This window comes from Rhipicephalus microplus, chromosome 7, assembly GCF_043290135.1.
Source record: "Rhipicephalus microplus isolate Deutch F79 chromosome 7, USDA_Rmic, whole genome shotgun sequence".
Taxonomy (NCBI): Eukaryota; Metazoa; Arthropoda; class Arachnida; order Ixodida; family Ixodidae; genus Rhipicephalus; species Rhipicephalus microplus.
The window spans coordinates 85,970,150-85,984,145 of NC_134706.1; the positions used below are offsets into that span (position 1 = coordinate 85,970,150).

The 13,996-nt window shown below is 48.4% G+C and overlaps 4 protein-coding genes and 1 pseudogene across 7 annotated transcripts in view; 3 read left to right on the forward strand and 2 right to left on the reverse strand.

Moving 5' to 3' along the window:
* The window catches only part of snama (something that sticks like glue), a 154,488-nt gene that overhangs the window by 63,299 nt on the left and 77,193 nt on the right, over positions 1-13,996 (forward strand). The window lies entirely within an intron of this gene.
* The window catches only part of LOC142767538 (uncharacterized), a 33,241-nt gene continuing 19,245 nt past the window's right edge, over positions 1-13,996 (forward strand). Inside the window, exon 1 of the mRNA XM_075869418.1 lies at positions 1-13,996. This exon is cut by the window's right edge and continues 19,245 nt beyond it. Coding sequence (XP_075725533.1) covers positions 4,902-5,282 — 381 coding nt within the window. The 5' untranslated portion in view covers positions 1-4,901 and the 3' untranslated portion in view covers positions 5,283-13,996.
* On the reverse strand, positions 6,390-8,249 carry LOC142767536 (uncharacterized). Its single transcript, XM_075869416.1, has one exon. The coding sequence runs from the start codon at positions 8,247-8,249 to the stop codon at positions 6,390-6,392; it is 1,860 nt and encodes a 619-aa protein (XP_075725531.1).
* On the forward strand, positions 8,740-8,904 carry LOC142767970 (U2 spliceosomal RNA; annotated as a pseudogene).
* Positions 11,257-13,996, reverse strand: part of LOC142767535 (zinc finger MYM-type protein 1-like) — a 2,759-nt gene continuing 19 nt past the window's right edge. Inside the window, exon 1 of the mRNA XM_075869415.1 lies at positions 11,257-13,996. This exon is cut by the window's right edge and continues 19 nt beyond it. Coding sequence (XP_075725530.1) covers positions 11,343-13,996 — 2,654 coding nt within the window. The 3' untranslated portion in view covers positions 11,257-11,342.

The window sequence follows — 13,996 nt, forward strand, 5'->3', positions numbered from 1 at the left end:
GAGGGAAGCTGCAATAAAAAGTACCAGTCACAAGGTAAACTCAATAGGCTGCAGTCAAATAATGCTGTTATCTTCAAAACAAATAACTGAAACGGAGCACGCACTCTGCCGCTTTTCAAATGGGGCCACGACCTTGAACATTGTGGCTAGCTGGCGTGTCATCTTTAACTTCATCATCATCGTCACTGCTGCTACCTGAGCATTCACTGCTGCTGCGTGGCTCATCCAGAACGTCGTCATCATCAGACAAGTCAATGTCGCTCTGAAAGAGTAGCTCTTGAATCTCCTCATCGCTGAGTAACTTGCCTGTAACAATCAACAGAGTCAAATTTATTTTCAACGTAACGACCTGAAGTACCCATTTGGGTACAGTTGTAAATAAGTTGCGCTATCTCTAAGGCAAGATGTAGGAACAGGCTGTAACTTTCCATGCTACTTCTCTAATATATCCTGAACGTTAATATACAATATTTAAGAACACATATGTAGTCTTTAATGAATGAAAAAAAGTTAAACTCACCTGGTCGCTTGTGCGCGCTTTCTTTCCGTGACGCCACCATACTCGTCTGTATTGCGAGAGCATACATGAACCTGCGACGACATCTCGTGGGGATTTTGTTAACTGATGCTTCCGCGTCCAGAAGAATCCATTTTCGCCTAGCGGTCTTCGACTATAGGAGCATAGCGCGCGTTTTTCAAATGTACCCATTTGGGTACTCACGGACTGAAGAGGATAAGTCACCGGAATATTGGGGCATTTCCGCATGCACCTCGGGGTTTTAAACTTGCCAATTACAAGTGGCCGCAGCTTCGTGCTTCCATCCATATTGGCAGCCAATAGGACCGTCACACGGGCTTTGCCTTGCTTGCTTCCGTGGCATTTGTCCCTGCGAGTTTCCAGCGTTTGCCGCGGAAGCATTTGCCAGAAAATGCCCGTCTCGTCAGCATTAAAGTTTTGCTTCGGCTCATACTTGGCAAGAACTTTGGACCACTCGTGATAAGCCACTTCTGAATTTTTTCGTCATTGGCGTCCTCACTCTCTCCCGACACAGTCTTCTCGACAATGTTGAAGCGAGCCTTGAAACGTTGCAGCCAACAGCTACTAGCACTGAAATCCTCGGCGCCGAGAATGAATGCAAAGTTTTTTGCCTTCTGCTGCAACATCGGCCCCGATACAGGAATATTTCGGGCCCTTGCATCGATGAACCACTTGTGAAGCAACTTCTCAACATCTTCAAAAGCAACTTTGCGTTGACGCTGCGCGCCTGAGTGCTGGCTCTTCTCGGCCTAGGCCTTTATGTTGCTTTTGTTTTTGAGCAGGGTACTCAATGTGCTCCTTGGTATGCGAAACTCATCCGCGACGCTCGACTTCCTCTCGCCATTCTCGACGCGCTGTATTGCTCAAAGAGGCTAAGGCGTTCGTTTCTAGCTGGACCCCAAGCTTCTCCATTACTGCACGTATGATAAACATTGGCAGTGGGAAGCCGAGCACATCTGTGAAGTCCAGCAGCTCATCATCAGTTGATGAGGCTTGAGTTGTGTTGCCGTACATCGCCCACTATCTGCCTTCGCGGTACAGTCGACGTTTTGAGTCCACGCAATTGATGACTCTGTTGTTCGTCACCAGCGGGACAAGGGCCTTGATGGATGTTGTCATTTCAGACGAGGGTGTGAGTATCCCATTGATCATGGCCCAGTTGGTACCACTCGACAAATAAGCACCCCATGTCACCCCGGCCAGCAGCAGAGCATTACCACTTAGCCAGAATGACAGAGCGCTCGTGCCGAGGGACCACTGATGGTGTGCCCGACTCGATCAGCTGGAGTGCACGCGCAATGCGCAGCTCGTGGTCTGCTGTACTGACCACAATTGAATACGAGTCGCACACGAAACCACGTGCGTGGGGCCACACCCCGCCGAGGTAGCCTTCTGCCACCGCCATTCCCTCTGCCAACATCCCGGAAGGCGAGATGTTGTACCTTCGGGCCCATTCAAGTTGACCACTGACTACGTCAGGGTCATCAAAGTAGTACTGTTTAATGCGAGGCCCGCGCACTCCGAACCGTGCACCTCCGATCATTTCATCTCCAAAACACATCAGTCCCTGGCTGCTACTTCCCTCCCCACTGACGACTGCCCCGAGATGGAAACCCCGCGACAGTTCAGTCGCGAGGTTCAAGGCCGTGTCGTAGACGCCGTGAGTACCTATCATTGTGTTCATCATCGCGAGCGCCTCGTAGGCGTCGCGCTGTCGGCCTGGGGGGGTGCCCCTTGTTCTGGATCTGCCGATCCACCGGTCAACGATGGCATCGCGCACCGTAGGAAACTCCCCGGGCCCTGCCCTTGCAGACCTTCCGAGAACCGGCACCCCAGGCCCTTCTCCCAGGGCAAACCACACCTCGTCGCTTGGGTGCACCACCACGTTCACAACCACAATCAACAAACCCCGCCCACCACTGCCTTACCTGCATGGTGCAGACAGTCGATCCGTTTCATGTCGTCGCCGGCAGTGCCAACTTCGAAACATTCAACGTTGTACCCAACTCGCTGGGTCCAGTAGTTTGTCGAAAGAAAGCTGAGGAGGTAGGGGAGCAAAGCCCGTGACCCGCTATATTCCATTTTCACAGGTACAACGGCCACTGAGCTGTCCCACTCGTCGGCATAGAGTGCCCTGTTCCACTGATAGGTTGACTTACGCGTCATGAGGGCGGTAAAATACGACAGGTTGACCGCTGCGATGATCCCCTCAGGCACACACGCCCCGTAGTTTCCCACGTGACGTTCGACCTGGTATGTGCAGGCGTCGACTGCCACTACTGACGCTACATGTGTCAATGTTTTTATGGTGTCGCCGGGGGCGACAGTTTCACTGAGCAGCATGCACCTTAAGTATGCTGCTTCATCTAATTTAGTGCCCGCTGAGGATCGGACCGCCTCCACTATTTGTGCCACAGCCTTGGTGTCCAGCATGGCCGGGAATTCAAAAAAGCGGCTCGCTTGGAAGTCACCGACCGGCTTGGGCAACACGTCGGCTATGGCACGGAACCTTTCTGTCGTTTGGACGCCAACCACACCCGTCCTCAACTGTCTATCCACGCGCACATGGCGCACTTGTGTCCTGTTCGTCCAGGAGGAGTAGGTGTAGTATCGTCCTTTCGCCGGCACGTCCCATCTCAGCGTCACTGGCATCAAAGGGTCTGCCCAGCTCCACGGCGTGATGTCGCTACGTGTCTTTGCGACACTTTGATGCGACATCTGGTCCAGGAGCGGGGGGTCCCCACAATTTACGTCCATTGCTTGCGGTAAGAACTGCTCCCAATATGCCTGGGCAGTGTGTAGAGGAGTAGTCTGTGAATCGTCTGCGGTTTCATGATTTTGTGACATTTTCAATAAAGTAGGTATGCATTTTTACGTGTGGCCTACCCAAGTCACACAACCAGTCAGACGAAGGCCCTGGTGCCTGTTTTTGCCCCTTAAAATAAAAGACCGAATCAGAAAGAGTTAATTTTGCCCCATACCCCCTAATGGAGAAGTGTGTCTGTCACCTCTCCAGAAAACAGGGTTGCTTCCCCCGTCACCCAGCTACGTACTGAGGCGATGACACTGTCTCTGTCCCAACCCCGTGGCCCGCCCAGTGTCGACATTCCGCTGAACATTACTTTCGCGACCGCACTAGTTGCCGCTATGGAATCCTCAAGAACTGCGAGGGTCTTCCTTACCAGGTCATCCCCTCTGTTCTCAGCGGTCGCCTTCTTCCCAAAAGGGGTATTAAGAACGCTGTGACAAAACACCACACGAGAGAACACGTCGCGCATCCAAGGATGGCCGTGTGCTCTTAAAACTTCAGCCACGAAGCTCAGCGGCCTGTCGATACTGGTGTTGAATCTAACATGTTTTTTGTCAAATCGGCTCCTAACTAATTGTTCCAGACCTGGGTAATTGGCCGCTAGACCATCATGAGCTATGGTCCGCACTACCATACCCACATCGGGAGCTTCCCACTTTGGATTAAATTTCTCCCCCAACCATAACCCCCCCTCGCCCATTGACCCCCTCCATGCCCCAATTTTTGTTGTGGGCCTGAGGCCAGCCCACTCACGGAAACGGCGCGTTTTCCCCTTGTGGCGCAGGCGGTTCATGAGGGATGTCTCCTCCGTCAGCACCAGCCAGCTCGACCTGATGTTTGGCCGGCTGCTGTTAGTTCTGCGCAGGCAACGGTCGGGCGCCACCTCTCGCGCCCCTCCCTCTCCCACCACGGCCCCGAGCTCCCGCCGCTGGCGGCCGAATGCCCATCATGGTCACGTTGAGATCGGGTCCGTCACCCGGCCCCTGGTCGGCACTTTGTCGCCCACCCGCCGTTCCCGTTCCCTCGCCACGTACTCGTGGCCATTGTAGCGCCTGCGACGTGGCATGTCGCGCTCACGACCAACACTCGCGACCAACACTATCATCACGCTCGCGACCAACACTATCATCACGGCGGCGGGCGGTGCCAGCTAAGAGTTTTTCATCTGCGGCACATAGGGGCGCGTCAGTCGAGAGCTGTTCGAGACCTGCAACTTTGCACCACTGTTTCGGAGGCTATGCAAAGTGTTGCGTTGTTGCACTGTCCGCCACAGGTGACGCTAGCAACCGAGAACATTTTTTCTCATGCGGCAGGCATCTTCCTAGAGGAGGTGTTGGTACGGGGCAGCTGTTCCGGTACGGGGCAGCTGTTCCGGTACGGCACGGGCACGCCGTAAGTTTGACGACAGTCTCACGCAGTGAAGATTGGGAAGCTGAACGAAGGAACGAAACAACTAAAGCCACTAAGCTTTGCTTACTGGAACGAAATTGAACAAACCCGTTGTGGGTGACTACTGGCGGCGACCGGTCGTTGGGTGGATAAGCAGCGCAGAACATGGCAGCACCCAAAGGGGAGTGCAGCAAAAGCAGCAGCAGCGGGAACAGTGGCGTCGTAGTGACCGATGTACCGCCAAACGAAAGTGAGACACTGGAGGGTCGAGCTACGGCCATACAGGACAAACTGGACAACACTTACCGTCGGATAATGCTCCTTGATGAGCAAATCCGCGACCTCAAACGCCTGTACATGCGTGCCCAGAAGAACAAGTATGCTTTTCGCTACAACATCTGCATGAAAGTGTCCATCGCAAGCAGCATAAAGATGATGTACTATCACTACCCCAACAACAAAGTGGCTAAGCTGGAGCGCATCACCACGCAATTGGAAGAGGCGCGTTCAACGGCCAGTGACACCTCGGATGGCGACAGAGTGTAGCGTTGGCGTGTGGCATTTTTTAAAGTTTCATTATTGATGTCCCGTGTTGCTGAGCAGTGCTTCGCTGGCAAGCGTTGTGCAGACTTCCTGAACAATAGTTGTTCGTGAGTGTCTTGTGCAGTGTCGATTCCTTTTTCTTTTTTAACGTTTCTGCAAGAGAGCAAAGTCCAAAAAACTTCTTCGGCAACGACGCCACCTGCCTGCTTAAGACACCCGGCGACATGAAAGGTTAAGCGCACGTGTCGGTGTCGAGGCTGCGTCTACGCATGGTTTTCTCTCGAAGCCTGCTTTATCATGAGCTAGGACAGACCTCCTTACGAACGGCAGTGTTTGTGCCACGAGAAGGAGAACCCAGACGAAGCTGTGTAAGCCATCCGAACAACACGCCATTCACCTGGGCATAGCGAAGCTGTGTGGTAAAGCAGTGACAAAAATCCATCTGATTTTGTTTGTTTGTCCCTTTTATTCTGGCTGTGTAATAAGTGAGATTTAAGGGGAAATGCTACTCGAAAAAGGTTTTTTTTTATTTCATAACCCAGCTCCTTGAAATTTTAGGTGTTAGTAAAGCTTGCAGTGCTGATTTCATAACTGCAATTATTTTTTGATAGCTATAGTAGTTCCAGAGTTACTACAACTTTGATATCAAAATATAGTGTTTTTTGTGCACATAATAAAGCTTACTAAAAATTTTCACACAGAATTGCAAAATGGCTCATTCTGCTGCACTCGAGCAGTACAATACAGAAAAGTACCTCAAACAGAAAATTTATTTGCTACAATAAAAAAAAAATTAAAAGTACTAAATGCATATTTTACATCTCTCTATCAGTGTATCAAGTTGTGTAACAAAAAATCTGTGATGTATAATACAACCTAAAGTAGATACTTGTATTCTAGAGTGGCTGATTAAGCTCTGTGCAAAATTTCATCAAGATAGGACTATTTTATGCCTAAAAAAGATTGTGCACAAGATGAGAGAATTACCTCAAAATGGAAATCGAGAAAAATGCATTTGAAAGTTGTAAATATGTTTACTCATGATTACACAGTGCGATTTGCACAAAACTTGGTGATATCATAGAAGGGACACAGCTAGAGCACCTAAAATTATCCTGCTCCATATGTGGATCCTTCTCGCCGCTTGAGAAGGGAGTCATCAAGGCGCGCTTTCTTTGCCACGTTCCGCCGATGGGCCCTTGCCTCGGCTGTTTCACACGCAGACATTATTTCGATTCTCCTCTGGTCGCGGGATTGGCCCAGGGTGATCAGTTGATCTGGTGGGACTACACCAAGCTCCTCTAGCACGTGTTCAAAGCTTGAATGTCCTTTATTGAACCACAACACTGCCATAGCAGCTGCAGTTTCCACTGTTGTCCGGGAGGCAAACTTAGTCTTCGGACACAACAACCAGATTTTGCTGTTCAAAGATTCTGCAGCGTTTTGGGTCTTCCCTTGGATACAACGCACCAGCAACTTTTCATCCGTGAGCCGCTTGTAAATGGGAAGCACAGCCAATCCTTGAGCCTTGGTCAAGATTGGTGTGTGATCGGGTGGGGCCTCCCCAAGCGCTTCGGCTCGCCTATGCTTGCACCAGGAAGTCGCCCCTTCTGGACAGTATCGGTGGCTGCCTGCTGTGTTGCTCGATGATGAATGGAAATATGAGGCCCAGATGGCACGATGCATTTTCAGAATATCACCTCTGTTGTTTGTGATTGCAATACGGTAATAGTTCTGCAGCTTCTGAATTGTGCCATCTGTCAGCTTTTCCCTTCGTGGAAGTCGTGTTGGCAGTTTCCGAAGTGCAGTGCCTAGACGCTTGGCCACATGGTTTGTGCACTCCTCCTTGTCCACAACAGCTTCACCATATACCTTGGCCTCAGCGACAGCGGTATAAGCTTTGCTGTCCCCATCACTGAGGAACTTGGTGAAGCGCAATGGTGTTGTGTATGAGGATGTCCTGCCCCATATGCGCAAAGCTGCCTCAGTCTCCATGGCATGAGAGGAGCACTCTGTATTTTTTTCGCAGACAGGTGTGTGGAATGCTTGCCATATTTCTTCCTCATCACCCAAGTCCTGGTGCCGGCTACAGGCAAGGCAGTAATTCGATAGCACTTTAAAATCTAGGCACAAACCAGTGTCCACAGACACAGCAGTGCCGATGCCATTGTGGCTCTTGTGCCCTCTTTTTTGCCATGTGCCATCATACATGACAGCAACATCAGCCCCATTCACTTTCTCTTTAGTTATCATCCGCGCTTTCGCCAGGTTTTCTTGCACAGCTTTGGTAGCTGCAGCATGAACTTTTTTGCCGATCGCAATAAAAGTCTTATGATGCATAGGTATTGGCAGTCCAAGAATAGCGCAAAAACGCGACAGCTGTTCATGCCCAATGCCTATTGCACGCGCAGCCACAACTACCTTCACATTGACAGCGAAGCTGTCGCGCGAGCTGCCGCTTCGGTAGCTCCAGTCATCACCGGCATCGGTGGGCTGTCTTTCCGGCAGAACACGCCGCGAACTATGCGCGGCAGAAACCACTGACTCAGGACACTCACTGTTATCACAGTGCAGCTCGAGGAACGAAGAGAGGCCCTTACGTTTACTTGCGGTGTCGCGAACGACGAGTCCAGCGGTGTGGCATGTTGGACAAACAGCACGGCTTACCATCGATGTCAGTGCGCCGATGTCACAAAATACTCCGCTCACAGAGCCACAAACACTCTTCGTTCTTTCGCTTTCGAACTGTTCAATCTTTTTTTCTGATGTGCTGATGAACTTGATCGCGGCATCGATTTCGTCAAAGTTCCCGCAAGCCGCCGTATCCCCGCTGCCTTGATTAGGCCTAGTGGCCCGCGGCTCGCATTCTTCTACCACTGCTTTGCGCTTCGGTTTACGTCGACGCCCTTGGTACTTGTTCTTGCGTGCAAACTTTCGTGCTCGGAAGTCTCGCTTCTTCGAGTTATCCATGGTGAACTCGGAAAAACATAGAAGCGCACGGCAAGTGCCGATCGTCGCAAGCGCTCAGCGAGCGAGGCCGATCAGATGTAGCCAATGGCGGCCTCGGTAGCGTACCATGTGACCGGTAGAGATGCGCGAAGCGGCTGCAGCTTGGCTGTAAACCGACTTGGAAACGACTGTTTTGTGAAATTCCTCACTAAAATACGAAACTAGGGGGACGCCTGTACACTAGAAGGAGCCTTGATCTACACCACCAAACAAACCCCGATGGCGGACGTCATCGTGTTGCTGAGTGGCGGATTTTCAAAAATAGCCGTCGGATGCGTGAATTCGCGACTTCGGCAGCTATCTTCACTAGCGCAGATCGACTTTTTACCACTTTCTCGTTTGAATTCAGCTATGACCTTTGGGGAAATGATAGTTGAATGATCAAAAGTGATTTTAGAAGCAATATCTCAAAAGTGGAAATTTTCGCAAAAAACGCGATTTTTCGACCCGCATCTCCCCTTAATATGTGCTTATCAGCCTAATATCTGATACAGATCCTATTTGGATCCAAGATGTTAAACAGATTTTTGTAATGAGGTTGAATGCTTGAAGCTTGCTTCACCTACGCCAAGGGTTGGCCCAGTATTGCACTTGAGGCTGGCTCAGTTTCTCACTTGTCCCTTTAACCCTTTGTTTCCCATGTGTTATACAGTTGTGCAAACGGAATATTTTTGGCATATATGCGAGAAGAGCACGTGCAAAAGAGGAAATAAGCAGAAAATTTGAAAATCATAGCTTTATTTATTGAAGAAAATGAGTGTCCACATATGTGGACACCAGGCACACTGGTTACACTAGGTGAAACCGTTCGAAGCAGTTCGTGGGTCCATCTATCTCAATGCATAGGTAGACTTGGCACTTTTTGCATTGCATACGTGTCTTCCGTTTACATTCTAGCATTTTGCAACGTTGGGCATTTGGTTGAGAAATTTTTACAGGCATATGATATACACCTTCATACCTCACTGCGCCAGGAATATCGGATGCCCTGTTGGAGAGCCTGGTAGACCCGAATTCTCTCTGCTCTTTCGCATCTTCTGTGGCTTGCTCGGCCTTCATCAAACCTAATGCGATTTGGAGCTTGTAGTGAGCGAGCTGCATAGATGATCCTTTAGGGGCCCGATACAGCAGCCAGCTGTTCACTACGGCTAGATCAAGTAGGTGGAATACGACTCTCTTATACCACTTCTTGGTCTTGAGGTCGTTCCTGTAGAACGCAAGCAGCTGGTCTGCCCTATCTACGCCGCCCATACTTTGATTGTACACTCTCACAAGGCTGGGTCTCTGGACTTCAACAAATGATTTGTTCTTACGGTCATATCTGCGGCAGGACCCCACAGGGTTCACGCTGTGCTTATTCGAACCAATGGTTACGGTTCGATAATCGTACCACTGACAGATCACAAGGCCATTTTCTTTGTCACGTCGAAAATCAAATGAGCCACGGCCGTTGCCTTTTAGCTCCTTTTCATTTTGCAGTGGACAACGGCCAGTCCTCCTGCTTCTGAGCGTTGAAGTGCGGCCCAACCCACGCAGCTTCATTTCAGCGAGCAGCTCGGCCGATGCGAAAAAGTTGTCACAGAACACTTCTTTTCCTGCGCAGCCCTTTGTCAAACGGACAACTATCTTTCCACTTTCTCCATTTGTATTCTGAAGTCCTGTCGGCTCAGAAACAAGGTTGTCTCCGTACAACTCAAATTTGTACACATAGCCTGATCTACCAGCGAGTGTCCACACTTTATAGCCCTATTTCTTTGGATTTTTCATCATATAGATTTTCAGGCTGTGTCTACCTTTGAAAGGTATTATCATTTCACCCACTGCGAGACATGGTTCCATCTCAGCGGCATTCAAGAAGTTTTTGTTGAGGTGCTGCAAAACAGGCCGCACTCTGTAGAGGCGATCGATCATATCCATCTTGTCCTTTCTTTTTCTGGTCATCGTTGTTTGCGACGTGAAAGAGCGAAATAATTTCATCGAACCGGTTTCGGGGCATGCAATCTGCAATGTGTGCCTGACGCAGCAGTCGCGACCAATACATGCGCCTGAATGGTAGACACACAACTGACATGTCGAGAATAATCCCAAGAAATTTTCTAATTTCGTCGATCCTGATTGGTTTCACTTTGGTTTTGTGGTTCTGAACTCGGAAGCAATTTGTTTCGAACGTCGGGTGTTCCACCAAATCCTCATCGACGAGCTTCGAGAACATGTGGAGTGGCGTTTTCGCTTCATCAGGAGTAACCAGCGGGACAAGTTCGCTCTCCAGGAAGCCTTCATTCAAAGTGACATCTTTCTTCACCCAATGCCAAATCTTTTTGCCTTATTTTTTACTGTGGACGATTGTTCCACTTCCAAGTCTTCGTCATCCGATGAGTCCTCTATGTACTTGTCGATGGGACCTTTGCTTGACGCAGTGGCGTAACTAGATAGGACGGCGCCCAGGGCAAATATATTTCCGCGCCCCTCATTATGCCCGTGATAATGTTTGTTATTATTATTATTATTATTATTATTATTATTATTATTATTCTTGCTGTTGTACTACAGTGTACTATAGCCGCCTTGTACGTCCATGCATCACACAACACACCAGAAGTCCACAATGGTAGCAAAAAAAGTTTAACAAAAAATGGACCTTGGTGGTCACTTCTTGTCATCTCGCTTTACTTAAAATATGCGAAATTCATGAAATCCATATAAGCACAGAAAATAGAATCACGAACTAGGCATATGTAAATAGTCCATACCATTTCTCGCTACATTACCGTGAAATGTATCATTCAAAATTAATTATTGCGTACGCCAAATCTGCATATGATGCCTGCATTTTTTCATCAGTGCTAATGATGCGTTAAAAAACTCGTTCCGGCAAACCCTGTTGTCTCCCTGTTATCGCATATTGTTGCCTTTTATGACGTCAGTGCTGTAACGCTGATCGTGAATAATTGTTGTCAAGAAAAACCCGTTTTTTTATTTAAAACACTTTATTTACATCATTTGGATATTAAGACAAATATAAAATGCACTATACACTGGAACACTCCGTAAAAACTAGAGCTGCACTTTCCTTGCTTTCGATGAAGCAAACTGTTCTATAATGACGTCAAAGTTCGTTTTTTCAGTTTCTTCTCTTTCCACACTCAGTAGCGCAAGGTCAGTAAGTCTGTCTTGGCCCATTGTGGCACGCAAATAGGAGAGTATTAGCTTCAGCTTGCTGAAGGACCTCTCACAGCCAGCGATGGAAACTCCAATGGTTAACATCATCTGAAGGGCGACGCGAAGGTTGGGGAATACGCCATCATCACCATACTCCACAATAAATTTAAGAAGTTCCTCCGGTCTTGATACTGTCTGGTCAATACGCCGTGAAAGCAGCAGCCTACAATCTAAAATCTCTTCATAGAGGTCTTGCGCGTTAACGTCGGAACTGTAGAAATTGCCAAATGTGTTGCAATTTGTTTTTAGTTCGTTTTTGTCTTCGCTGTAGCACAGCTTGTTGATGTCGAGCAGAAAGCCAAACTTGAGGTCGGTGTCCTGCAGGCGAGTAAACCTCTGGTCGATTTCCGAATGAAGACGATCGAGTGTGCATTTCATAACCCTTTCTGTTTCCTGTTTAGCCGTCAACGCCTCTCCTTTCGACTTTTCACCAGGCATCTGTTTTTTTCGTCGTGCACGCCTTTCAACGTCGACATCATACGTCTCACAGAGACGAAGCCCTTCACCAAGTGACTCACTTACCAGAGTTTCCCTTTCTTCATGAAAGTGATCTCTGAGAGCTTTCATGTCTAAGGCAGCATCGTGAAAGTTCATTTTAGGATCTTGCAGTCTTTTTTGAACACGGTCTATGCGAACAAGTACCTTGTTCCAAAAGCCCAGCAAAATCAAAAAATCATAACTTAATATCCGCTTCTGCAGTAGTGCAGCATCACTTTTCGTCTCGCTCGTTTCTTGGTCATTATTTGACATTTCCTGAACAACTTCAAGTATCTTCTCAAGGTATCTACCGACCGGCTTCACTGCTTCGACCCTTGCACTCCATCTGGTCTCAGACTCTGATTTCACAACAACAGGCACTGCATTTTTTAATTTCTCCCAACGGTACGTTGAGCGAGAAAAAAACACGTAAAGTGCTTCGATGGTCCCAAAAAAAGTCATCATCATGGCTTCTTCCTTAGCAGCATGTACACCAACCAAGTTCAGTGAGTGGTTGTCGCAGTTTACAAAGATTGCCAGTTTGTTTTTTTCCGCGATTCTTTGACTGACACCACTTTTTTGTCCAGCCATCACGGCAGCGTTGTCGTAGCATTGTGACCGACAGTCCTGTAAGTTCATTCTGTCCTCTTCCAGCTTGCCAAGTATCACGTCAACGAAGCTCTCGGCGTCTTTGTTCTTTACATGGATAAAGCCGAGGAAGGACTCCTGAACATAAACAGATTTTTTATCAAAGTCAACTTCCACATATCGCACAACTTCTGACATTTGCTCACGGTGTGCCTGGTCGGGAGTGGTGTCAAACATAATGCCATAATATTTGGCTTTACGGATTTTTCGCAGCAAGGACTCGCGAACTGTGACAGCCATCATGTGAATGAATTCATTCTGTACAGAAGGCGATAGGTACGAAGTGGACCCTGGATGACTTTCAACGTATGTGAGGTGTTGCTTCATAACGGGGTCAAAAACGGCAATTAACTTCAAAAGACCAAGAAAATTTCCGACATTGTTCTCGCGGCTGGTTTGAAAACTCTCTCGATGCCCTCGTAATGCCAAGTTCTGTGTAGCAAGAAATTTTATGCAGTGGAGGACTCTCGTCAAAATTTCACGCCACTTGTGCTTTTCTTTCTCCATCTGTGACTGAAGGTCAGCGTCAATTATTCCCGTAGTATGCATCAAATTTCTTTCCATTTCTTTCCACTGTGAGAAACACATTCGGTGATTCTTTGCATTCTCGTGAAGGGTGATCTTCTCGGGTGCCTTCCATTTGGTGAATCCCCCCTCTTGTTCCAAAGATGATAGGTGATCTGAGCGGGAAAAAAGGAGGCAACAAATGCAAAATGCTGCCTTTTTGGCAGGAGAGTAGGCCAGCCACGAACGGGTGACTTCTTCACCACGACCATCACCTAATTTCTTCTTAAACCAACTCTTAGTCATTGATCGGTTGTTTGTTGGCAAGAAAGGTCCTTCCCGATTTTGGAAATACATGGCCCCGAGTTTAACAATTTCCGTTCGTACAGCGTCAGACACAACGGCTTTTCCAGTACCAGTGTCAAATTTTAAGAGACCTAGGTCATGCTTCTGAACGAGTTCTGAGATGATAGGTTGAGGGTGCTTCGTGGAATCCAGTTTGCTTAGCTTCAGAGCAACAGGCTCAACCAGCCGAAGTCCAATGTCGGTTCCGTTGTCCTCCTCCTCTACTGCAATATCCCCGGGATTGTCTGCGCATAGCATACTGTGTTTAGAAGTTTCGTGAACGACTCCTTCGTCAAGTTGTACGGACATTAATGAAGTGGCAGGAGATGGAGCTACTTCCAAAGGACATGATGAAGTACTTGCCCCAGGTTTTTCAAAAAATGGCGCGAAAAACTTTTTTGACTTCTCAGCTTCCTGCGCCTGTAGCCTTCTCCTCTTGCGTCCTTCAGCTCCGCTCTCTTTTCTTTTTGTTTTTGTCACCCGGTCCATGGCTTTGCTTGGCTGAAAAAAATAAA